Source organism: Oncorhynchus kisutch, unplaced genomic scaffold, assembly GCF_002021735.2.
Source record: "Oncorhynchus kisutch isolate 150728-3 unplaced genomic scaffold, Okis_V2 Okis07a-Okis12b_hom, whole genome shotgun sequence".
Classification (NCBI taxonomy): Eukaryota; Metazoa; Chordata; class Actinopteri; order Salmoniformes; family Salmonidae; genus Oncorhynchus; species Oncorhynchus kisutch.
Genome location: NW_022261984.1, coordinates 13,302,146 through 13,328,748, shown reverse-complemented (window position 1 = coordinate 13,328,748; position 26,603 = coordinate 13,302,146). Strand labels below are relative to the sequence as shown.

Sequence of the window (26,603 nt, the reverse complement as noted above, 5' to 3'; positions counted from 1 at the left end):
TTCAGTGGGGTGATGAAGGTCTTCGTGAGTTGTGTTCAGTGGGGTGATGAAGGTCTTTGTGAGTCTTGTTCAGTGGGGGGGATGAAGGTCTTCATGAGTCGTGTTCAGTGGGGTGATGAAGGACTTCATGAGTCTTGTTCAGTGGGGTGAAATGATATAGAACATTCAGACAGAAATACAGAGTCTTTCAAAAGTATCTGCATCACATTTTATAGTGTTACAAATTGGGAGAAAAGGGGATTTAATTGTAATTTCTTGGTCAACAATCTACACAAAGTACACTAATGTCAAAGAATATATATATATATTTAGATAGAAATTAAGTACGTAAAATAGTGTTTCCATAAGTATTCAGCCCCCTGAGTCAATACTGAGAAACACCTTTGGCAGTGATTACAGGTGGGGGTCTTCTTGGGTAAGTCTCTAAGAGTCATTACAGCTGGGAGTCTTCTTGGGTAAGTCTCTAAGAGTCATTACAGCTGGGAGTCTTCTTGTGTAAGTCTCTAAGAGTCATTACAGCTGGGACTCTTCTTGGGTAAGTCTCTAAGAGTCATTACAGCTGGGAGTCTTCTTGGGTAAGTCTCTAAGAGTCATTACAGCTGGGAGTCTTCTTGGGTAAGTCTCTAAGAGCTTTACACACCTGGATTGTACAATATTAACCCATTATTCTTTTCATAATGCTTCAAGCTCTGTCAAGATGTTGGAGATCATGGGTATAGACAGCCATTTTCACATCTTGTCATAAACTTAAATCTGCTTGTAAATCTAACTCGGCCACTCAGGAACATTCAATGTCTTCTTGGTAAGAAACTCCAGTGTAGATTTGGCCTTGTGTTATAGGTTATTGTCCTGCTGCAAGGTGAAATCATCTCCCTGTGTCTGGTGTAAAGCAGACTGAACTAGGTTTTCCTCTAGGATTTTGCCTGTTCTTAGCTCCATCCTGTTTCTTTTCATCCTGAAAAACTCCCCAGTATTTGCTGATGTCAAGCATACCCATACCATGAAGCAGCCACCACCATGCTTGAAAATAAGGAGGCAGTTACTCAGTGATGTGTTGTGTTTCACTCTGTCATTTAAGTCGTTATGATGGAGTCACTACAATGTTGTTGATCCATCCTCAGTTTTCTCCTGTATGGGGGACAGGTCCACTTTGGCATTACAGAGTATTTTCAGTAGATAGTTGACTAAACATTACAGTTAAATCCATTTTAATCCCACTATGTAACACAATAGAGAAATCCAAGGGGTATGAACACTTTTGCAAGGCTCTGTATGTTATGTAGAATAGACAATCGTGTCAGCCAGGGTCGGCGTCAATTCCAAATAAGTCAGTCCATTCAGGAAGTAAACTGAAATTCAAATTCAATAACCGGAAAAGGGCATCAATTTTCAATGACCAATGGGAAGGGAAAAACAACATTCTCAATTTTCACTGACCAATGGGAAGGGAAAAACAACATTCTCAATTTTCAATGACCAATGGGAAGGGAAAAACAACATTCTCAATTTTCAATGACCAATGGGAAGGGAAAAACAACATTCTCAATTTTCAATGACCAATGGGAAGAGAAAAACAACATTCTCAATTTTCAATGACCAATGGGAAGGGAAAACAACATTCTCAATTTTCAATGACCAATGGGAAGGGAAAACAAACATTCTCAATTTTCAATGACCAATGGGAAGGGAAAACAACATTCTCCATTTTCAATGACCAATGGGAAGGGGAAAACAACATTCTCAATTTTCAATGACCAATGGGAAGACAATTATTATTTTTTGAATATGACTTGAATATGAATGAACTACAACCCTGGTGTCAGCTCTATACAAGAAATGACTATCAGAGGAATGGTAACTGGAGAGACTGTTAGATGTAGAAACAGCTGCTGTTCACCCTAAAGACATATTCATTTATTTCACCCCCCCTTCAGCATTAACACTCTCTGGGATTCCTGCTGAGGAGTTTCTGAAGAAACACAGGGCTGAACTCATTCAGGGAGTCAAAAACCCAATGCCAATAGCAGATGTTCTGCGGTCAAAGTACATGATTGGTGAAGAAGAGTACTCCAGAATAAAAGTTGAAACAACTGAACAGGAGCGAATGAGAGAACTACTGAATGCAGTCCTCCCTAAAGGACCAGAAGTGATGGGAGCTTGTCTCAAAGCTCTCAGTGAACATGAACACCATCTTGTTAAGTACTTGAGTGAATCTAGGTAAGACCGGTTTCTTTTCTCCCTCCCTTGAATATGTGGAATTATTAAATATAGGTCAAATAAAAACTTAGCTACCCAGATCAAAGAGAGTCTTTTTCAGAATGGAACCATGTTTTTGTGTTGCTGCCTGTAATAAATTACTCTTATCATAGGACCAGGATCATTATCACATCATTATCGCATCATTATCTCATCATTATCTCAGGTGTATCATAGGACCATCATCGCATCATTATCTCATCATTATCTCAGGTGTATCATAGGGCCATCATCACATTTATTTATTTTGTAAATTTTATTTCACCTTTATTTAACCAGGTAGGCTAGTTGAGAACAAGTTCTCATTTGCAACTGCAACCTGGCCAAGATAAAGCATAGCAGTGTGAACAGACAACACAGAGTTACACATGGAGTAAACAATTAACAGGTCAATAACACAGTAGAAAAAAAGGGGGAGTCTATATACATTGTGTGCAAAAGGCATGGTATGCAAATAATTACAATTTTGCAGATTAACACTGGAGTGATAAATGATCAGATGGTCATGTACAGGTAGAGATATTGGTGTGCAAAAGAGCAGAAAAGTAAATAAATAAAAACAGTATGGGGATGAGGTAGGTAAAAATGGGTGGGCTATTTACCGATAGACTATGTACAGCTGCAGCGATCGGTTAGCTGCTCAGATAGCAGATGTTTGAAGTTGGTGAGGGAGATAAAAGTCTCCAACTTCAGCGATTTTTGCAATTCGTTCCAGTCACAGGCAGCAGAGAACTGGAACGAAAGGCGTCCAAATGAGGTGTAGGCTTTAGGGATGATCAGTAAGATACACCTGCTGGAGCGCGTGCTACGGATGGGTGTTGCCATCGTGACCAGTGAACTGAGATAAGGCGGAGCTTTACCTAGCATGGACTTGTAGATGACCTGGAGCCAGTGGGTCTGGCGACGAATATGTAGCGAGGGCCAGCCGACTAGAGCATACAAGTCGCAGTGGTGGGTGGTATAAGGTGCTTTAGTGACAAAACGGATGGCACTGTGATAAACTGCATCCAATTTGCTGAGTAGAGTGTTGGAAGCAATTTTGTAGATGACATCGCCGAAGTCGAGGATCGGTAGGATAGTCAGTTTTACTAGGGTAAGTTTGGCGGCGTGAGTGAAGGAGGCTTTGTTGCGGAATAGAAAGCTGACTCTTGACTTGATTTTCGATTGGAGATGTTTGATATGAGTCTGGAAGGAGAGTTTACAGTCTAGCCAGACACCTAGGTACTTATAGATGTCCACATATTCAAGGTCGGAACCATCCAGGGTGGTGATGCTGGTCAGGCAGCAAACGGTTGAAAAGCATGCATTTGGTTTTACGAGTGTTTAAGAGCAGTTGGAGGCCACGGAAGGAGTGTTGTACATCATTATCTCATCATTATCTCAGGTGTATCATAGGGCCATTATCTCATCATTATCTCAGGTGTATCATAGGACCATCATCTCATCATTATCTCTGGTGTATCATAGGGCCATTATCTCATCATTATCTCAGGTGTATTATAGGGCCAGTATCTCATGATTATCTCAGGTGTATCATAGGACCATCATCACATCTTTACCTCATCATTATCTCAGGTGTATCATAGGACCATCATCACATCATTATCTCAGGTGTATCATAGGGCCATTATCTCATCATTATATCAGGTGTATCATAGGACCATCATCACATCATTATCTCAGGTGTATCATAGGATCATCATCTCATCATTATCTCAGGTGTATCATAGGATCATCATCTCATCATTATCTCAGGTGTATCATAGGATCATCATCTCATCATTATCTCAGGTGTATCATAGGACCATCATCACATCATTATCTCAGGTGTAAGATAGGACCATTATCTCAGGTGTATCAGGACCATCATCACATCATTATCTCAGGTGTATCAGGACCATCATCATATCATTATCTCAGGTGTATCATAGGACCATCATAGGACCATTATCTCATCATTATCTCAGGTGTATCATAGGACCGTCATCGCATCATTATCTCAGGTGTATCATAGGACCGTCATCGCATCATTATCTCAGGTATATCATAGGACCATCATTACATAATTATCTCAGGTGTATCTCACTCCTCATTCTTCTCCATACTTTCTGATCTCTCTCTTCTGTCGTGACGTTGTATTAGTTAATGTGACGACTGTTGCTCATCGAATGATTACAAGTTTCTAATTAAGTGATTAACTGAATCAAGCAATTATTAACTCATTAACCTGGGGCATCATGGGAAAACTATTTTTTATTGAGTTTCTATTTCCCAAATTAACTCAAAGAATATCAGAATATCGATTTTACAACAGCAGCTAATTAACCAGTTTCCTCTATCAGTCTCATAATCTGAACGTCGTATAGCCCTTGAATCTGCACGGACCCCGGATCCCACTAATGAATTCGCACCACACCAATCTTAGTTGAATATTTATTTACTAAAAAGCTAAAATGAGGATAAAAGATACACATAGACAAAACACATGATTAGAACATAGTATAACGGGCCAACACACTATGGCGCGTTACCCACAATGGGAATTTCAAAAGAGAGAGTCGGTTCCCTCACCCCTTTCTCTGGAAGAGGTCTTCTGAGGCCAGACAGCTCTGTAGCTCAGAGCTCACAGCATAGGAATGAGGCCTGTCTCCTTGTCTGTGGACAAAGACACTTCTCCACCTAATCTGAAGATGCTGATGCCTGTCTCCTAGTCTGTGGAGAAAGACACTTCTCCACCTAATCTGAAGATGCTGAGGCCTGTCTCCTAGTCTGTGGAGAAAGACACTTCTCCACCTAATCTGAAGATGCTGAGGCCTGTCTCCTAGTCTATGGACAAAGACACTTCTCCACCTAATCTGAAGATGCTGATGCCTGTCTCCTAGTCTGTGGAGAAAGACACTTCTCCACCTAATCTGAAGATGCTGAGGCCTGTCTTCTAGTCTGTGGACAAAGACACTTCTCCACCTAATCTGAAGATGCTGAGGCCTGTCTCCTAGTCTGTGGACAAAGACACTTAAATGATTTTAAATTTTAATGTTTGCTATTCTTTAAACCCATGTCTGTGTTTTATTCATGTGCTGTTCTATAAACCAATGTGTGTTCATTAAGTGGCCGACTGTACAAATCCTCACTATCAGTAGCTGTAATTTGGCAGTAAGGCCAGACGTTGGTTTGAGAACGAGATATCTCAGTTTCAAGGTCTCAGCTTAGAGAGAAGAAGACTGGTGACGTGTTGGTCTGTCAAATGTTATGAACCAGTATTGGTCGGTCACATGAATGAAGCAAACAGTAATGATTCATTAATTATGCAAAATCATGTATCTTGTCTGTATAGCCATATATAAGAACTGCTGGGGCTGCCCCAGGCATAGCCTCTGATTGACATGTGTACTATGGTGCATTGAGTTGGGTCTGACCAGTGAGAGATCCTGATTGACATGTGTACTATGGTACATTGAGTTGGGTCTGACCAGGGAGAGCTCCTGATTGACATGTGTACTATGGTACATTGAGTTGGGTCTGACCAGGGAGAGATCCTGATTGACATGTGTACTATGGTACATTGAGTTGGGTCTGACCAGGGAGAGCTCCTGATTGACATGTGTACTATGGTACATTGAGTTGGGTCTGACCAGGGAGAGCTCCTGATTTAGCCTAGCCACACCCCCCATGGATCACTTGGTTTGAACCAATCAGGGGTAAGAGTCTGTTGTGGAATGTCCATAGGGGCAGCAGCAGGAGGGGGGGAAGTGAGAAGTAAATGAAACGGTAATGGAGCAGAATAATATATAGATATTTACTCTGTAACAATGATACATGTCCACTGGGGGGTGTGGCTAGGCTAAATGAGGAAGTGATCCATGGGCGGTGTGGCTAGGATAAATGAGGAAGTGATCCATGGGGGGTGTGGCTAGGATAAATGAGGAAGTGATCCATGGGGGGTGTGGCTAGAATAAATGAGGAAGTGATCCATGGGGGGTGTGGCTAGGCTAAATGAGGAAGTGATCCATGGGGGGGTGTGGCTAGGATAAATTATGAAGTGAACCATGGGGGGTGTGGCTAGGATAAATGAAGAAGTGATCCATGGGGGGTGTGGCTAGGATAAATGAGGAAGTGATCCATGGGGGGTGTGGCTAGGATAAATGAGGACGTGATCCATGGGGGGTGTGGCTAGGATAAATGAGGAAGTGATCCATGGGGGGTGTGGCTAGGATAAATGAGGAAGTGATCCATGGGGGGTGTGCCTAGGATAAATGAGGAAGTGATCCATGGGGGGTGTGGCTAGGATAAATGAGGAAGTGATCCATGGGGGGTGTGGCTAGGATAAATGAGGAAGTGATCCATGGGGGGTGTGGCTAGGATAAATGAGGAAGTGATCCATGGGGGGTGTGGCTAGGATAAATGAGGAAGTGATCCATGGGGGGTGTGCCTAGGATAAATGAGGAAGTGATCCATGGGGGGTGTGGCTAGGATAAATGAGGAAGTGATCCATGGGGGGTGTGGCTAGGATAAATGAGGAAGTGATCCATGGGGGGTGTGGCTAGGATAAATGAGGAAGTGATCCATGGGGGGTGTTGCTAGGCTAAATGAGGAAGTGATCCATGGGGGGTGTGGCTAGGATAAATGAGGAAGTGATCCATGGGGGGTGTGGCTAGGATAAATGAGGAAGTGATCCATGGGGGGTGTGGCTAGGATAAATGAGGAAGTGATCCATGGGGGGTGTGGCTAGGATAAATGAGGAAGTGATCCATGGGAGGTGTGGCTAGGATAAATGAGGAAGTGATCCATGTATGGTTTTATTAATTTGAATTTTTCTCCCATTTTATTATAATTTTGTTTCTGCCCTGTTGTGTTCTAAAATACAATTCTGGTAATAAATAAATATATATATATAAATGTGTTGTTAAACATTATTTTCTAGTTTATTTCAAACACTTTGATATTATTCTTGTTTTCAAATCAATGATCATTATTACTGTTATTACTATTATGATTCAGGGGCCTCATTTATCAATCATACGTCATCGGCGCCCGGGGAACAGTGGGTTAACTGCCTTGCTCATGGGCAGAACGACAGATTTGTATCTTGTCAGCTTGGGGATTCGAACCGGCAACCTTTTGGTTACTGGCCCAATGCTCATACTCACCAGGCTACCTGCCTCCCTGTAAACATACGTGTATGTTGAAAATGTGTGAAATTGTGAGAGTAATAAGAGTCATTGTTTTGCTTGTATTTCCATTGTGAATTCATGCAACACGTCTTGACAGCCTGTATATAATTTGACCACATCAGTGCCGTTGATACGTTAGTAATCCAGATATAGTCCAGTAATGTGTTAAAATAGAGGAACGTGTGAAAGTGACACTATTGTGTAAATACAATAACGAACTGAGATAATGAGAAACACAATGAGAGATGTCTGAACTGTTCCGTTGGAAGATTTGTCACCGCTGCATTTAGCAGGGAGTCTCTGTTTATACAGACAGGTGGGACTTTTTTGGCAGAAAGTCCAGATTGGCTCATCAGATATTGTTTCCCAAAACCAATCTTCTAGGATCTTTGCGAGGATTTAAAAGACCTACATTGGAAAGGCAAACCCATGCCATTCGTTTGCACGTGAAAGTGCTATCCACCCTCCTCGGGTTTTTGGCAACAGGTCCTTTTCAGTGGAAGCTTTCTGATCGGCCAGCGGCATCTCACATCCCTCGATGAGACAATGTTTTAGATGCAATCATCAGCTAAATGTATTGTAACATACAATTTACACCATCCCAAAACGAGTTCAAATAGGCTATATGCACAGAGAAGGTTTCTACTCTTAATGTGAAGGTGATAGACTATGTGAACAGAGAAGGTCTCTACTCTTAATGTGAAGGTGATAGACTATGTGAACAGAGAAGGTCTCTACTCTTAATGTGAAGGTGATAGACTATATGAACAGAGAAGGTCTCTACTCTTATTGTGAAGGTGATAGACTATATGAACAGAGAAGGTCTCTACTCTTAATGTGAAGGTGATAGACTATATGAACAGAGAAGGTTTCTACTCTTAATGTGAAGGTGATAGACTATATGAACAGAGAAGGTTTCTACGCTTAATGTGAAGGTGATAGACTATATGAACAGAGAAGGTTTCTACTCTTAATGTGAAGGTGATAGACTATATGAACAGAGAAGGTTTCTACTCTTAATGTGAAGGTGATAGACTATGTGAACAGAGAAGGTCTCTACTCTTAATGTGAAGGTGATGATAGGTAATGTTATGCGTAAAAGACACTACTGAATGTGGTTGGCCAGGTAGAAAGCACGACTTGTTCGTTCTTCAGAACAGTGTTGGCCTCTCCGCCTACAGGAGGGAGCTGTTGAGGACGGATGGCTTATTGGTGAGTATTGACTACTAATATGAAGTATATTTGTCATTGATAAAGAAACTTGAATTGTGCTATTTGTCCTCTCTTTGTTGCTATGTTTTTATTGTTACTCATCAAACCACAACTGAGTGAGCCAATCAAACCTTTTGGTTGTATTCAATATCTGACACTACCACCTCTATTCAATATCTGACACTAGCACCTCGATTCAATATCTGACACTAGCACCTCTATTCAATATCTGACACTACCACCTATATTCAATATCTGACACTAGCACCTCTATTCAATATCTGACACTCGCACCTCTATTCAATATCTGACACTAGCACCTCTATTCAATACCTGACACTAGCACCTATATTCAGTATCTGACACTAGGACCTCTATTCAATATCTGACACTAGCACCTCGATTCAATATCTGACACTAGCACCTCTATTCAATATCTGACACTACCACCTCTATTCAATATCTGACACTAGCACCTATATTCAGTATCTGACACTAGCACCTCTATTCAATACCTGACACTTGCACCTATATTCAGTATCTGACACTAGCACCTCTATTCAATATCTGACACTACCACCTATATTCAGTATCTGACACTAGCACCTCTATTCAATACCTGACACTAGCACCTCTATTCAATATCTGACACTCGCACCTCTATTCAATACCTGACACTAGCACCTCTATTCAATATCTGACACTCGCACCTCTATTCAATACCTGACACTAGCACCTATATTCAGTATCTGACACTAGCACCTCTATTCAATACCTGACACTAGCACCTATATTCAGTATCTGACACTCGCACCTCTATTCAATATCTGACACCAGCACCTCTATTCAATACCTGACACTAGCACCTCTATTCAATATCTGACACTAGTACCTCTATTCAATATCTGACACTAGCACCTCTATTCAATATCTGACACTAGCACCTCTATTCAATATCTGACACTCGCACCTATATTCAGTATCTGACACCAGCACCTCTATTCAATATCTGACACTCGCACCTCTATTCAATATCTGACACTAGTACCTCTATTCAATACCTGACACTAGCACCTCTATTCAATATCTGACACCAGCACCTCTATTCAATATCTGACACTCGCACCTCTATTTCAGTCTAGGAAAAGTTGTTTCTTATAGTTTTTTCTGAAACATTGTCTCCTTGATCCGCTCTGATGGTTTATTTACGTGCCTTAAAAACCATTAACCAATTAAAAACAGTTCTGTAGCACTGAGGTTCGTGCAGTAAGCTACAGGCCCAATACATTATCACCACATACGGGCTTTGCTTGAATTTACCTGCCAATGCATTGCTGTTCGGGACGTTAAAAAAAATATATATATTTCAAAATTTGAGGTAGGCTATATGATCACACCGGTAATAGATCAATTGTTGTATTACTTGTGAGGCACAGCTGAGTGAGCATATTTTTAAATAATTCGCTTTATATTTTACTGGGCTGATGGTGCCTGTATCTGATGGTCAGTCTCAGCAGAGGGAGAGAGCAGCAGACTGAGGGTGAGTCTCAGCAGAGGGAGAGAGCAGCAGACTGAGGGTCAGTCTCAGCAGAGGTAGAGAGCAGCAGACTGAGGGTGAGTCTCAGCAGAGGGAGAGAGCAGCAGACTGAGGGTCAGTCTCAGCAGAGGGAGAGAGCAGCAGGCTGAGGGTCAGTCTCAGCGGAGGGAGAGAGCAGCAGACTGAGGGTGAGTCTCAGCAGAGGGAGAGAGCAGCAGACTGAGGGTGAGTCTCAGCAGAGGGAGAGAGCAGCAGACTGAGGGTCAGTCTCAGCAGAGGGAGAGAGCAGCAGACTGAGGGGGCAGTGTCAGCAGAGGGAGAGAGCAGCAGACTGAGGGTCAGTCTCTCAACATCCCTCCGCTCTCCCTTTCCTCCACTGAGCCGTACCAGCCTTTCAGATCCTAGAACCTGAGACAGGAGATATGGAGAACTACAAGAAGGAAGAAGTGTGAGTGTTGTTTGTTTTGGTAATGTACTATTTTTATTAGGGTGGATGAAGTTGGTTTCACTATTACGCATGGATATTTTTTTCTTCTTCAAAAAGTCCAGTTGGTGGCGGCAATACATCTTTTGGGGTGCAGTCCTCCTTAAACCCCACCGAAATAGAAGAAGAAGAAGACCGTTATCATCAGAGAGGAATGTTTAAGACGTGTGTAGCGTTCTTTTACATTTTACTGTAGAAATTGCGAGAGTGATGATTTAGGGGGTAAGACATCCGTCATGTTATTACAATATTGATTGAAACTTTCAAGAATGATTATTTTAGGCTTATTTACATTTGCGTGGATTTATAGCCTAGTCAATAAGATCCAATGTGATGTGATATAGGCTACGAAATATAGTATTATTGTTATCGGTGATTGCCAGCACATTAAAGGTGATTATCATCCTCACGAAAGACTGTGGAAACTAGCTCACTTTCATTTCCCGAAAGAAGACGTGCATCGGAATTATGTATAGCTGTCGTTAAATAAAAAGTACGTCTCGTCAAGTAAAAGTGACGCGCAACAATGTACTGTTCTCATCCGAACCTGCCACGTTGCGCGAATCCATACAGGAAGTACGTGTGGGAACACAAGTGTATATATTGTAACAGCTCCCTGCTGTTTCATTACAATATAAATATAAATTCATATACAAAAGACAATTTGGGGGTAAAATATCACATTACACACGGGCCTTATTAAGGGACATACAGACACTTATAATTATAACAGCGTTTCTGTTAGTAGAGTATTTAATTGTCTTAAAATACAGTTCACTTTTCTTTTTGTAAGGTAAGAAAATGTGGTGTTTTGTTTTTTACATTTACATTTGTGAATATGAAATTTGGCCAAAAGAATGATGAAATTAATTACATAAAAAAATGTTCCGCTAATTTCTATCGTAGGTAAAGAATCCAAGCGGTACATCTCTCCACAATAGTGTCAGATCTTCATGAATATATGACATTATAAATCTACTGATGTCTTGCCACAGTTTTCTTACATGAATACAAAGCCAAGACAAGATGCAACACTGTTTCTGGGTGGTCATTACAAATGAAGATATAGACTTCTTTATATAGTGGTTGGCTGGTTGATATTTATATATAATTTTAAAGTAAACTTCCTTAATTTTTGTTAACAAGTAGGTATGTGTGTGGCAACATCCAAACTTTTCCCCAACAGATATTATCAATAAATCCTTTCCAATAAGGCCTGACATAAGGGACATATACAACATCCTGCTGAAACAAGGTTGGTATCACTTTATGATCCTCCTAACCTGCTGTGTTAATTCTCCTCCTAACCTGCTGTGTTAATTCTCCTCCTAACCTGCTGTGTTAATTCTCCTCCTAACCTGCTGTGTTAATTCTCCTCCTAACCTGCTGTGTTAATTCTCCTCCTAACCTGCTGTGTTAATTCTCCTCCTATCCTGCTGTGTTAATTCTCCTCCTAACCTGCTGTGTTAATTCTCCTCCTAACCTGCTCCTAACCATTATATTGACCAGGTACTATAGTATAGGCTCTATCAGATTATCCATTATATTGACCAGGTACTATAGTATAGGCTCTATCAGATTATCCATTATATTGATCAGGTAATATAGTGGCTGCTATATCAGATTACCCATTATATTGACCAGGTACTATAGTGGCTGCTCTATCAGATTACCCATTATATTGACCAGGTACTATAGTATAGGCTCTATCAGATTAGCCATTATATTGACCAGGTACTATAGTGGCTGCTCTATCAGATTATCCATGATATTGATCCAACCAGGTAGACTAGCTGTTGTTATGGGGTCAGGGGATCCAACCAGGTAGACTAGCTGTTGTTATGGGGTCAGGGGATCCAACCAGGTAGACTAGCTGTTGTTATGGAGTCAGGGGATCCAACCAGGTAGACTAGCTGTTGTTATGGAGTCAGGGGATCCAACCAGGTGTACTAGCTGTTATTATGGGGTCAGATTATGGGGATCCAACCATGTAGACTAGCTCTTGTTATGGAGTCAGGGGATCCAACCAGGTAGACTAGCTGTTGTTATGGAGTCAGGGGATCCAACCAGATAGACTAGATGTTGTTATGGAGTCAGGGGATCCAACCAGGTAGACTAGCTGTTGTTATGGAGTCAAGGGATCCAACCAGGTAGACTAGCTGTTGTTATGGAGTCAGGGGATCCAACCAGGTAGACTAGCTGTTGTTATGGAGTCAGGGGATCCAACCAGGTAGACTAGCTGTTGTTATGGAGTCAGCTAGTGGGGATCCAAATCAAAAGAATACCATATTGGACTGTGTATGTTTGAATACAATATGAAGTCGCTGATTTCACTCTTTGACCACAGACAGTAAATGTTTTGTCATTGTTTATGGTTCTTCAACAATGTTCAGAAATATTGACTGTTCTGTTATTTCTTATTGTAGCTGAGTGAGCTGTGACTTACATCTAAAATGAGTCTCTCTGGGGAGAGAGAGGAGGAGACTGCCTCCAAAATGAGTCTCTCTGGGGAGAGAGAGACCACTGCCTCCAAAATGAGTCTCTCTGGGGAGAGAGAGACCACTGCCTCCAAAATGAGTCTCTCTGGGGAGAGAGAGACCACTGCCTCTAAAATGAGTCTCTCTGGGGAGAGAGAGACCACTGCCTCTAAAATGAGTCTCTCTGGGGAGAGAGAGGAGGAGACCACCGCTTCTAAAATGACTCAAGACACCAGTTCTAAGAGGTAAGCGATTAATAGCAAAATATACATTTCTCTTATATCAAACTAATGAAAAGTGTTCCCAAATTACATCAAATGTAGGCCTATATCATTTATTTAAAGGGCCAAAAATTTATTGACCAATTCCAGACTGTAGCTTTAATAGAAACATCAGGACTTCTAGAAGTTCCACTATGCAGTTGTTAAAATGAAGTAGATGACGTATTGATGAGATATTGATGAGGTGATCTGTCTCCCTGTTTTGATCAGTGTCCAGAAGCTCAGAGCAGTGTCACCTACAACCAGCCTGCTATCAATGAAGAGTGATCAGCCACCTGCTTTCAGCCAGGAACCATTACCAGATGACAATAAGGAAGTGGAGAGTTTGGACAGTGAGGATGTATTAAAGATCACACACAACCTTCTGGACAGAAGAATTAAGACTGTGTTTCATACAATATTACAAAGAATGGTACAAAAGCCCTTAGAAAACACACACATTAACTTATGAGTCCCAACTCTCATTGTTTTCCTACAGGTCAAACTCTGCTGACAGTCCAACAAGACATTAAGCCTAAACTGAAACACCGGTATCAACACATATCTGAAGGAATTGGACACCATGGAAACCAAAGTCTGTTCAAGGACATCTACACAGACCTCTACATCACAGAGGGTGGAAGTGGAGGGCTCAATAATGAACATGAGGTTAGACAGATGGAGATGGCATCCAAAAAACAAACCACACAAGAGACACCAATCAAATGCAACGACATCTTCAAGCCTTTACCTGGACAAGACAAACCTATCAGAACTGTGCTGACAAAAGGAATCGCAGGCATTGGAAAAACAGTCTCTGTGCAGAAGGTCATCCTTGACTGGGCAGAGGGAAAAGCAAATCAGGACGTTCATTTCATGTTTCCTCTTCCTTTCCGTGATCTGAACCTGAAAAAGGACCAATACAGTCTGATGCAACTTCTTTCCCACTACTTCTCAGAGCTGAAAGAGATTGACAGCATTGAAGATGGTGAAACCAAAACTGTTTTCATTTTTGATGGTCTGGATGAGTGTCGACTTCCTCTAGACTTCAAAAACAATGAGAAGTGCTGTGACGTCACGAAGCCAACCTCAGTGGACGTGCTGCTGACAAACCTCATCAAGGGGAATCTGCTTCCCTCTGCTCTCCTCTGGATAACCACACGACCTGCAGCAGCCAATCAGATCCCTCCTGAGTGTATTGACCAGGTGACAGAGGTACGAGGGTTCAATGATCCACAGAAGGAGGTGTACTTCAGGAAGAAAATCACAGATCAGAATCTGGCCAATGAAATCATCAAACACATGAAGACCTCAAGGAGCCTCCACATCATGTGCCACATACCAGTCTTCTGTTGGATATCAGCCACAGTCCTTGAGGTGATACTGAACGAGGCAGAGAAGAATGAAGTCCCCAAAACTCTGACCCAGATGTACTCACACTTCATGCTCATCCAAATCATTGTGAAGAACAGGAAGTACAACAAAGCCACAGAGACAAACCCAAAGGAACTGTCTCAGTCAGACAAAGAGATGATCCTGAAACTGGCCAAGCTGGCTTTCCAACAGCTGCAGAAGGGCAACCTGATCTTCTATGAGGAGGACCTGAGAGAATGTGGCCTTGACGTCACAGAGGCATCAGAGTACTCAGCATTGTGTACAGAGATCTTTAAAGAAGAATCTGGGCTGTACCAAGACAAGGTCTACAGCTTTGTGCATCTGAGCGTTCAGGAGTTTCTAGCAGCAGTGCATGCTTTAGAATCATGTCTGGACAAGCAGGAAAATGTTTTCTCCAAAGCAGTCACTGGTGGTGATGAGGAGGATGATGATGAGGAGGAGGATGATGAGGAGGAGGAGGAGGATGATGAGGAGGAGTCAATCCAGTTGTCTGACTTACACGAGATCACAGTGGACCAGGCCTTGAAGAGTGAGAATGGACACCTGGACCTGTTCCTCCGCTTCCTTCTGGGTCTCTCACTGGAGTCCAATCAGAATCTGTTACGAGGCCTTCTGACACAGACAGGAAGTACAACACAGACCAATGAGAGAACAGTTGAATACCTTTCAGACAAGATCAAGGAGGAATCCTCACCAGAAAGGATCATCAACTTGTTCCACTGTCTGAATGAACTTGGTTCCAACTCTCTAGTTGAAGACATGCAGACCTCCCTACGATCAGGAACTCTTTCAGAAACAAGACTAGAACCTGACCAATGTTCAGCCCTGGCCTACCTGTTACTGATGTCAGAGGAGGTGCTGGAGGAGTTTGACCTGAAGACATACAACACATCAGAGGAAGGTTATCAGAGGTTGCTGCCGGTAGTGAAAACCTGCAAGAGAGCACTGTAAGTTAGGTTATTGAGTTGATGTGTATACAGTATCATTATAATGAAGGATTTGTATATCTAACAGACTATATCCTCTTTTCAGACTAGCTGGCTGTAAACTCACACATAAATCCTGTGAGACTCTGGCCTCAGCTCTGCAGAAACATAACTCGCCTCTGAGAGAACTGGACCTCAGCTACAATGACCTGGGAGACAGAGGAGTGGAGCTGCTCTGTGTTGGACTAACCAGTCCACTCTGCAACATACAGACACTAGTGTGAGTTAAATATCTTCAGTATCCACTGTCTTTATTTTGTTTATTTATTTGTAGTAATTATGTGTTATGTTTTTAACATTATTTGAACATCTTGGTAAATATGCAGATACATACAGTATCATTATAATGAGGGATTTGTCAATCTTAACAGTTTATCTCCTCTCTCCAGACTAGCTGGCTGTAAACTCGCATATAAATCCTGTGAGACTCTGGCCTCAGCTCTGCAGACATCAAACTCCCCTCTGAGAGAGCTGGACCTCAGCTACAATGACCTGGGAGACAGAGGAGTGGAGCTGCTCTGTGTTGGACTAACCAGTCCACTCTGCAAGATACAGACACTAGTGTGAGTTAAATATCTTGTCACGCCCTAGACCTTAGAGCCTTTTTATTTTTCTATTTGGTTAGAGTCGGGGTGGGCATTCTAGTTTGTCTGTTTCTTTGTTGGTCGGTAATGGTTCCCAATCAGAGGCAGCTGTCATTCGTTGTCTTTGATTGGGGATCACACTTAGGCAGCCCTTTTCCACACCTTCAGTTGTGGGATCTTGTTTGTGTGCATGTTACAGGAATTAAATTCCTATATGTTTTAATACCCAATTAAAATTAAACACCCTGTCAATTCCTAAGAATTTGTAAGACTCTTATTTGCATGAAATGGACAGAGACCAGTCTCAAAATCTATCAGCAGCGTTTAGTCTCGAGAGTACTGAACATGATACAGTTTACCACAGATTATAAACTGGAAAATTACGTCGTTAGTTTTCGTACTACCCCGTCTCATCAACCAGCAGTACAATGGCTGTATAGTTCTCAAGCCTTCCCACATCGTCTCTCCCTACTAAGATAATTTACGACCCAAGCCGAGGGTCTGCCTGTGTAAGATAAGCATTATAGCCAGTCTGGCTATAAGTTCATTCATTTCTACCAAGGAACAGACAGTCATTGTTCTAATTCTTGATTATATTTACACACATTATATTCAGTACTAGGGTTAAAAGAAAATTCATACATCTATACAGTAACATAATAGTATTCTGATTAGTACATATACAGTAACATAATAGTATTCTGATTAGTACATATACAGTAACATAATAGTATTCTGATTAGTACATATACAGTAACATAATAGTATTCTGATTAGTCAGTCCTGATTTGAAATGTATACATAATTAGTCATTATTGATTTTTTAAAAATTCCCTTAACAGTGTAGTTGCTTTCTGCACTGCAATATAGCTTTACATTCGTTTTTCTTATTTTGTTGTTTTTCAGTGTCATTTTGAATGAAGGAAAAGATGTACGCCTCCCACGCTGCACCTTGGTCTCATTCTAACGACGGACTTAACATATCTTCAGTATAGTATAATTCTAGTAATTATGTTTAAACATTATTTGAACATCTTGGTGAAAATACATAAATATACATACGATGTGATAAATATTTGAAACTATAAGCTTAAATATCTTGAGTGAGTTAGGAATGTTTTTAACATTGTCCAATCGCATCCTTCTGTTATTGCCTTTTAATGTATCTCATTATTCATAAAGATTTGCATATTGAACAGTGTATCAAAATGTCTTCTCTCTCCAGACTAGCATTATAATGAAGGATTTGCATATTGAACAGTGTATCAAAATGTCTTCTCTCTCCAGACTAGCATTATAATGAAGGATTTGCATATTGAACAGTGTATCAAAATGTCTTCTCTCTCCAGACTAGCATTATAATGAAGGATTTGCATATTGAACAGTGTATCAAAATGTCTTCTCTCTCCAGACTAGCATTATAATGAAGGATTTGCATATTGAACAGTGTATCAAAATGTCTTCTCTCTCCAGACTAGCATTATAATGAAGGATTTGCATATTGAACAGTGTATCAAAATGTCTTCTCTCTCCAGACTAGCATTATAATGAAGGATTTGCATATTGAACAGTGTATCAAAATGTCTTCTCTCTCCAGACTAGCATTATAATGAAGGATTTGCATATTGAACAGTGTATCAAAATGTCTTCTCTCTCCAGACTAGCATTATAATGAAGGATTTGCATATTGAACAGTGTATCAAAATGTCTTCTCTCTCCAGACTAGCATTATAATGAAGGATTTGCATATTGAACAGTGTATCAAAATGTCTTCTCTCTCCAGACTAGCATTATAATGAAGGATTTGCATATTGAACAGTGTATCAAAATGTCTTCTCTCTCCAGACTAGCATTATAATGAAGGATTTGCATATTGAACAGTGTATCAAAATGTCTTCTCTCTCCAGACTAGCATTATAATGAAGGATTTGCATATTGAACAGTGTATCAAAATGTCTTCTCTCTCCAGACTAGCATTATAATGAAGGATTTGCATATTGAACAGTGTATCAAAATGTCTTCTCTCTCCAGACTAGCATTATAATGAAGGATTTGCATATTGAACAGTGTATCAAAATGTCTTCTCTCTCCAGACTAGCATTATAATGAAGGATTTGCATATTGAACAGTGTATCAAAATGTCTTCTCTCTCCAGACTAGCATTATAATGAAGGATTTGCATATTGAACAGTGTATCAAAATGTCTTCTCTCTCCAGACTAGCATTATAATGAAGGATTTGTATATCTAATAGACTACATCCTCTCTTCAGACTTGCTGGCTGTAAACTCACATATGAATCCTGTGAGACTCTGGCCTCAGCTCTGCAGTCACCAAACTCCCCCCTGAGAGAACTGGACCTCCGCTACAATGACCTGGGAGGCAGAGGAGTGGAGCTGCTCTGTGTTGGACTAACCAGTCCACTCTGCAACATACAGACACTAGTGTGAGTTAAATATCTTCAGTATGAGTTCATATGTGGATGTTTTAAAGATGTGTTAATCATGTGATCTTCTGCCCTCTAGTCTTGGTCAGTGTGGTCTGACAGAGGGTTGCTGTTCAGATCTGGCCTCAGTCCTGAGTTCACCCAACTCACAACTGAAACAACTGGAGCTGAGAGACAATGACCTGCAGGACTCAGGAGTTACACTGCTGTCTGCTGGACTGGAGGATCCAGACTGTAAACTACACACACTGAGGTAAGTACAGCTGTTTGTCAGGTCTGTACTGAGCTGAGTTACACTGCTGTCTGCTGGACTGGAGGATCCAGACTGTAAACTACACACACTGAGGTGTGTGTGTGTGTTACGTGAGTGTGTGTTGCTAGTGTTCAAGTATGTCTTCTCCAGTATGTACTTTAAAGTACAGTGCCTTGCGAAAGTATTCGGCCCCCTTGAACTTTGCGACCTTTTGCCACATTTCAGGCTTCAAACATAAAGATATAAAACTGTATTTTTTTGTGAAGAATCAACAACAAGTGGGACACAATCATGAAGTGGAACGACATTTATTGGATATTTCAAACTTTTTTAACAAATCCTAAACTGAAAAATTGGGCGTGCAAGATTATGTACATACCCCCAAAATACAACTTAGTGTATCTGTACTTTACGATTTATATTTTCGACTACTTTCACTTCACTACATTCCTGAAGAAAATTAAGTACTTTTTATTCCGTATATTTTCCCCGACAGCCAAAATTACTCGTTACATTGTCATGCTTAGCAGGACAGGAAAACGGTCCAATTCACACACTTATCAAAAGAACATCCCTGGTCATCTCTACTGTCTCTGATCTGGAGGACTCACTAAACAGAGAACATCCCTGGTCATCTCTACTGTCTCTGATCTGGAGGACTCACTAAACAGAGAACATCCCTGGTCATCCCTACTGTCTCTGATCTGGAGGACTCACTAAACAGAGAACATCCCTGGTCATCTCTACTGCCTCTGATCTGGAGGACTCACTAAACAGAGAACATCCCTGGTCATCTCTACTGACTCTGATCTGGAGGACTCACTAAACAGAGAACATCCCTGGTCATCCCTACTGCCTCTGATCTGGAGGACTCACTAAACAGAGAACATCCCTGGTCGTCCCTACTGCCTCTGATCTGGCAGACTCACTAAACAGAGAACATCCCTGGTCATCTCTACTGCCTCTGATCTGGAGGACTCACTAAACAGAGAACATCCCTGGTCATCCCTACTGCCTCTGATCTGGAGGACTCACTAAACAGAGAACATCCCTGGTTCTCCCTACTGCCTCCCAACTGGAGGACTCACTAAACAGAGAACATCCCTGGTCATCTCTACTGCCTCTGATCTGGAGGACTCACTAAACAGAGAACATCCCTGGTCATCTCTACTGCCTCTGATCTGGAGGACTCACTAAACAGAGAACATCCCTGGTCATCCCTACTGCCTCTGATCTGGAGGACTCACTAAACAGAGAACATCCCTGGTCATCTCTACTGCCTCTGATCTGGAGGACTCACTAAACAGAGAACATCCCTGGTCATCCCTACTAGCCTCTGATCTGGCAGACTCACTAAACAGAGAACATCCCTGGTCATCCCTACTGCCTCTGATCTGGAGGACTCACTAAACAGAGAACATCCCTGGTCGCCCCTACTGCCTCTGATCTGGCAGACTCACTAAACAGAGAACATCCCTGGTCATCTCTACTGCCTCTGATCTGGAGGACTCACTAAACAGAGAACATCCCTGGTCATCCCTACTGCCTCTGATCTGGAGGACTCACTAAACAGAGAACATCCCTGGTCGTCCCTACTGACTCTGATCTGGAGGACTCACTAAACAGAGAACATCCCTGGTCATCCCTACTGCCTCTGCTCTGGGGGACTCACTAAACAGAGAACATCCCTGGTCATCCCTACTGCCTCTGATCTGGAGGACTCACTAAACAGAGAACATCCCTGGTCCTCCCTACTGCCTCTGATCTGGAGGACTCACTAAACAGAGAACATCCCTGGTCATCCCTACTGCCTCTGATCTGGAGGACTCACTAAACAGAGAACATCCCTGGTCATCCCTACTGCCTCTGATCTGGAGGACTCACTAAACAGAGAACATCCCTGGTCATCCCTACTGCCTCTGATCTGGTGGACTCACTAAACAGAGAACATCCCTGGTCCTCCCTACTGCCTCTGATCTGGAGGACTCACTAAACAGAGAACATCCCTGGTTCTCCCTACTGCCTCCCAACTGGAGGACTCACTAAACAGAGAACATCCCTGGTCATCCCTACTGCCTCTGATCTGGAGGACTCACTAAACAGAGAACATCCCTGGTCGTCCCTACTGACTCTGATCTGGAGGACTCACTAAACAGAGAACATCCCTGGTCATCCCTACTGCCTCTGATCTGGAGGACTCACTAAACAGAGAACATCCCTGGTCATCCCTACTGCCTCTGATCTGGAGGACTCACTAAACAGAGAACATCCCTGGTCATCCCTACTGCCTCTGATCTGGTGGACTCACTAAACAGAGAACATCCCTGGTCCTCCCTACTGCCTCTGATCTGGAGGACTCACTAAACAGAGAACATCCCTGGTTCTCCCTACTGCCTCCCAACTGGAGGACTCACTAAACAGAGAACATCCCTGGTCATCCCTACTGCCTCTGATCTGGAGGACTCACTAAACAGAGAACATCCCTGGTCATCCCTACTGCCTCTGATCTGGAGGACTCACTAAACAGAGAACATCCCTGGTTCTCCCTACTGCCTCCCAACTGGAGGACTCACTAAACAGAGAACATCCCTGGTCATCCCTACTGCCTCTGATCTGGAGGACTCACTAAACAGAGAACATCCCTGGTCATCCCTACTGCCTCTGATCTGGAGGACTCACTAAACAGAGAACAGCCCTGGTCGTCCCTACTGACTCTGATCTGGAGGACTCACTAAACAGAGAACATCCCTGGTCATCCCTACTGCCTCTGATCTGGAGGACTCACTAAACAGAGAACATCCCTGGTCATCCCTACTGCCTCTGATCTGGAGGACTCACTAAACAGAGAACATCCCTGGTCATCCCTACTGCCTCTGATCTGGTGGACTCACTAAACAGAGAACATCCCTGGTCCTCCCTACTGCCTCTGATCTGGAGGACTCACTAAACAGAGAACATCCCTGGTTCTCCCTACTGCCCCCCACTGGAGGACTCACTAAACAGAGAACATCCCTGGTCATCCCTACTGACTCTGATCTGGAGGACTCACTAAACAGAGACCATCCCTGGTCCTCCCTACTGCCTCTGATCTGGCCGAACTCACTCAACGCAAATGCTTCGTTTGTAAATGATGTCTGAGTGATGGAGTGTGCCCCTGGCTATCAGTAAATGATGTCTGAGTGATGGAGTGTGCCCCTGGCTATCTGTAAATGATGTCTGAGTGATGGAGTGTGCCCCTGGCTATCAGTAAATGATGTCTGAGTGATGGAGTGTGCCCCTGGCTATCAGTAAATGATGTCTGAGTGATGGAGTGTGCCCCTGGCTATCAGTAAATGATGTCTGAGTGATGGAGTGTGCCCCTGGCTATCAGTAAATGATGTCTGAGTGATGGAGTGTGCCCCTGGCTATCAGTAAATGATGTCTGAGTGATGGAGTGTGCCCCTGGCTATCAGTAAATGATGTCTGAGTGATGGAGTGTGCCCCTGGCTATCAGTAAATGATGTCTGAGTGATGGAGTGTGCCCCTGGCTATCTGTAAATGATGTCTGAGTGATGGAGTGTGCCCTGGCTATCTGTAAATGATGTCTGAGTGATGGAGTGTGCCCCTGGCTATCTGTAAATGATGTCTGAGTGATGGAGTGTGCCCCTGGCTATCAGTAAATGATGTCTGAGTGATGGAGTGTGCCCCTGGCTATCTGTAAATGATGTCTGAGTGATGGAGTGTGCCCCTGGCTATCAGTAAATGATGTCTGAGTGATGGAGTGTGCCCCTGGCTATCTGTAAATGATGTCTGAGTGATGGAGTGTGCCCCTGGCTATCAGTAAATGATGTCTGAGTGATGGAGTGTGCCCCTGGCTATCTGTAAATGATGTCTGAGTGATGGAGTGTGCCCCTGGCTATCTGTAAATGATGTCTGAGTGATGGAGTGTGCCCCTGGCTATCAGTAAATGATGTCTGAGTGATGGAGTGTGCCCCTGGCTATCAGTAAATGATGTCTGAGTGATGGAGTGTGCCCCTGGCTATCAGTAAATGATGTCTGAGTGATGGAGTGTGCCCCTGGCTATCAGTAAATGATGTCTGAGTGATGGAGTGTGCCCCTGGCTATCAGTAAATGATGTCTGAGTGATGGAGTGTGCCCCTGGCTATCAGTAAATGATGTCTGAGTGATGGAGTGTGCCCCTGGCTATCAGTAAATGATGTCTGAGTGATGGAGTGTGCCCCTGGCTATCAGTAAATGATGTCTGAGTGATGGAGTGTGCCCCTGGCTATCAGTAAATGATGTCTGAGTGATGGAGTGTGCCCCTGGCTATCAGTAAATGATGTCTGAGTGATGGAGTGTGCCCCTGGCTATCAGTAAATGATGTCTGAGTGATGGAGTGTGCCCCTGGCTATCAGTAAATGATGTCTGAGTGATGGAGTGTGCCCCTGGCTATCAGTAAATGATGTCTGAGTGATGGAGTGTGCCCCTGGCTATCAGTAAATGATGTCTGAGTGATGGAGTGTGCCCCTGGCTATCAGTAAATTATGTCTGAGTGTTGGAGTGTGCCCCTGGCTATCAGTAAATGATGTCTGAGTGATGGAGTGTGCCCCTGGCTATCTGTAAATGATGTCTGAGTGATGGAGTGTGCCCCTGGCTATCTGTAAATGATGTCTGAGTGTTGGAGTGTGCCCCTGGCTATCAGTAAATGATGTCTGAGTGATGGAGTGTGCCCCTGGCTATCTGTAAATGATGTCTGAGTGATGGAGTGTGCCCCTGGCTATCAGTAAATGATGTCTGAGTGATGGAGTGTGCCCCTGGCTATCAGTAAATGATGTCTGAGTGTTGGAGTGTGCCCCTGGCTATCAGTAAATGATGTCTGAGTGATGGAGTGTGCCCCTGGCTATCTGTAAATGATGTCTGAGTGATGGAGTGTGCCCCTGGCTATCTGTAAATGATGTCTGAGTGTTGGAGTGTGCCCCTGGCTATCAGTAAATGATGTCTGAGTGATGGAGTGTGCCCCTGGCTATCTGTAAATGACGTCTGAGTGATGGAGTGTGCCCCTGGCTATCAGTAAATGATGTCTGAGTGATGGAGTGTGCCCCTGGCTATCAGTAAATGATGTCTGAGTGATGGAGTGTGCCCCTGGCTATCAGTAAATGATGTCTGAGTGATGGAGTGTGCCCCTGGCTATCAGTAAATGATGTCTGAGTGATGGAGTGTGCCCCTGGCTATCTGTAAATGATGTCTGAGTGATGGAGTGTGCCCCTGGCTATCTGTAAATGATGTCTGAGTGATGGAGTGTGCCCCTGGCTATCAGTAAATGATGTCTGAGTGATGGAGTGTGCCCCTGGCTATCTGTAAATGATGTCTGAGTGATGGAGTGTGCCCCTGGCTATCAGTAAATGATGTCTGAGTGATGCAGTGTGCCCCTGGCTATCAGTAAATGATGTCTGAGTGATGGAGTGTGCCCCTGGCTATCAGTAAATGATGTCTGAGTGATGGAGTGTGCCCCTGGCTATCAGTAAATGATGTCTGAGTGATGGAGTGTGCCCCTGGCTATCAGTAAATGATGTCTGAGTGATGGAGTGTGCCCCTGGCTATCAGTAAATGATGTCTGAGTGATGGAGTGTGCCCCTGGCTATCAGTAAATGATGTCTGAGTGATGGAGTGTGCCCCTGGCTATCTGTAAATGATGTCTGAGTGATGGAGTGTGCCCCTGGCTATCTGTAAATGATGTCTGAGTGATGGAGTGTGCCCCTGGCTATCAGTAAATGATGTCTGAGTGATGGAGTGTGCCCCTGGCTATCTGTAAATGATGTCTGAGTGATGGAGTGTGCCCCTGGCTATCAGTAAATGATGTCTGAGTGATGGAGTGTGCCCCTGGCTATCAGTAAATGATGTCTGAGTGATGGAGTGTGCCCCTGGCTATCAGTAAATGATGTCTGAGTGATGGAGTGTGCCCCTGGCTATCAGTAAATGATGTCTGAGTGATGGAGTGTGCCCCTGGCTATCAGTAAATGATGTCTGAGTGATGGAGTGTGCCCCTGGCTATCTGTAAATGATGTCTGAGTGATGGAGTGTGCCCCTGGCTATCTGTAAATGATGTCTGAGTGATGGAGTGTGCCCCTGGCTATCAGTAAATGATGTCTGAGTGATGGAGTGTGCCCCTGGCTATCTGTAAATGATGTCTGAGTGATGGAGTGTGCCCCTGGCTATCTGTAAATGATGTCTGAGTGATGGAGTGTGCCCCTGGCTATCTGTAAATGATGTCTGAGTGATGGAGTGTGCCCCTGGCTATCTGTAAATGATGTCTGAGTGATGGAGTGTGCCCCTGGCTATCAGTAAATGATGTCTGAGTGATGGAGTGTGCCCCTGGCTATCAGTAAATGATGTCTGAGTGATGGAGTGTGCCCCTGGCTATCAGTAAATGATGTCTGAGTGATGGAGTGTGCCCCTGGCTATCAGTAAATGATGTCTGAGTGATGGAGTGTGCCCCTGGCTATCAGTAAATGATGTCTGAGTGATGGAGTGTGCCCCTGGCTATCAGTAAATGATGTCTGAGTGATGGAGTGTGCCCCTGGCTATCAGTAAATGATGTCTGAGTGATGGAGTGTGCCCCTGGCTATCAGTAAATGATGTCTGAGTGATGGAGTGTGCCCCTGGCTATCAGTAAATGATGTCTGAGTGATGGAGTGTGCCCCTGGCTATCAGTAAATGATGTCTGAGTGATGGAGTGTGCCCCTGGCTATCTGTAAATGATGTCTGAGTGATGGAGTGTGCCCCTGGCTATCTGTAAATGATGTCTGAGTGATGGAGTGTGCCCCTGGCTATCAGTAAATGATGTCTGAGTGATGGAGTGTGCCCCTGGCTATCAGTAAATGATGTCTGAGTGATGGAGTGTGCCCCTGGCTATCAGTAAATGATGTCTGAGTGATGGAGTGTGCCCCTGGCTATCTGTAAATGATGTCTGAGTGATGGAGTGTGCCCCTGGCTATCTGTAAATGATGTCTGAGTGATGGAGTGTGCCCCTGGCTATCTGTAAATGATGTCTGAGTGATGGAGTGTGCCCCTGGCTATCTGTAAATGATGTCTGAGTGATGGAGTATGCCCCTGGCTATCAGTAAATGATGTCTGAGTGATGGAGTGTGCCCCTGGCTATCAGTAAATGATGTCTGAGTGATGGAGTGTGCCCCTGGCTATCAGTAAATGATGTCTGAGTGATGGAGTGTGCCCCTGGCTATCAGTAAATGATGTCTGAGTGATGGAGTGTGCCCCTGGCTATCAGTAAATGATGTCTGAGTGATGGAGTGTGCCCCTGGCTATCTGTAAATGATGTCTGAGTGATGGAGTGTGCCCCTGGCTATCTGTAAATGATGTCTGAGTGATGGAGTGTGCCCCTGGCTATCAGTAAATGATGTCTGAGTGATGGAGTGTGCCCCTGGCTATCAGTAAATGATGTCTGAGTGATGGAGTGTGCCCCTGGCTATCAGTAAATGATGTCTGAGTGATGGAGTGTGCCCCTGGCTATCAGTAAATGATGTCTGAGTGATGGAGTGTGCCCCTG

At 43.3% G+C, this 26,603-nt stretch overlaps 2 protein-coding genes and 1 long non-coding RNA gene across 6 annotated transcripts in view; all 3 read left to right on the top strand.

The window, feature by feature from the left end:
* Positions 1-6,837, top strand: part of LOC116360111 (NACHT, LRR and PYD domains-containing protein 3-like) — a 41,680-nt gene extending 34,843 nt beyond the window's left edge. For all 3 annotated transcript variants that reach the window (XM_031814749.1, XM_031814747.1, XM_031814746.1), the window contains 2 exons: positions 1,935-2,217; positions 4,968-6,837. In XM_031814749.1, coding sequence (XP_031670609.1) covers positions 1,935-2,217; positions 4,968-5,001 — 317 coding nt within the window. In that variant the 3' untranslated portion in view covers positions 5,002-6,837. The remainder of the gene's footprint in view (positions 1-1,934; positions 2,218-4,967) is intronic.
* Positions 6,838-10,765: 3,928 nt separating this feature from the next.
* LOC116360114 (uncharacterized) lies at positions 10,766-13,204 on the top strand. Its single transcript, XR_004206915.1, has 3 exons — positions 10,766-10,882; positions 11,847-11,915; positions 13,087-13,204. It is a non-coding gene; the product is annotated as an uncharacterized LOC116360114 (long non-coding RNA).
* Positions 13,205-13,246: 42 nt separating this feature from the next.
* LOC116360112 (protein NLRC3-like) lies at positions 13,247-18,627 on the top strand. 2 transcript variants are annotated; one of them, XM_031814751.1, is made up of 6 exons: positions 13,247-13,382; positions 13,629-13,795; positions 13,897-15,739; positions 15,825-15,998; positions 16,168-16,341; positions 17,269-18,627. In XM_031814751.1, exons 1-6 carry the CDS (start codon positions 13,273-13,275, stop codon positions 17,327-17,329), a joined length of 2,529 nt encoding a protein of 842 aa, XP_031670611.1. In that variant the 5' UTR covers positions 13,247-13,272; the 3' UTR covers positions 17,330-18,627. The 2 variants fall into 2 exon arrangements, with proteins under 2 accessions (XP_031670611.1, XP_031670612.1); XM_031814752.1 differs by lacking the exons at positions 15,825-15,998; positions 16,168-16,341; positions 17,269-18,627 and having other exon boundaries at positions 13,897-15,743.
* The last annotated feature ends 7,976 nt before the right edge of the window (positions 18,628-26,603 follow it).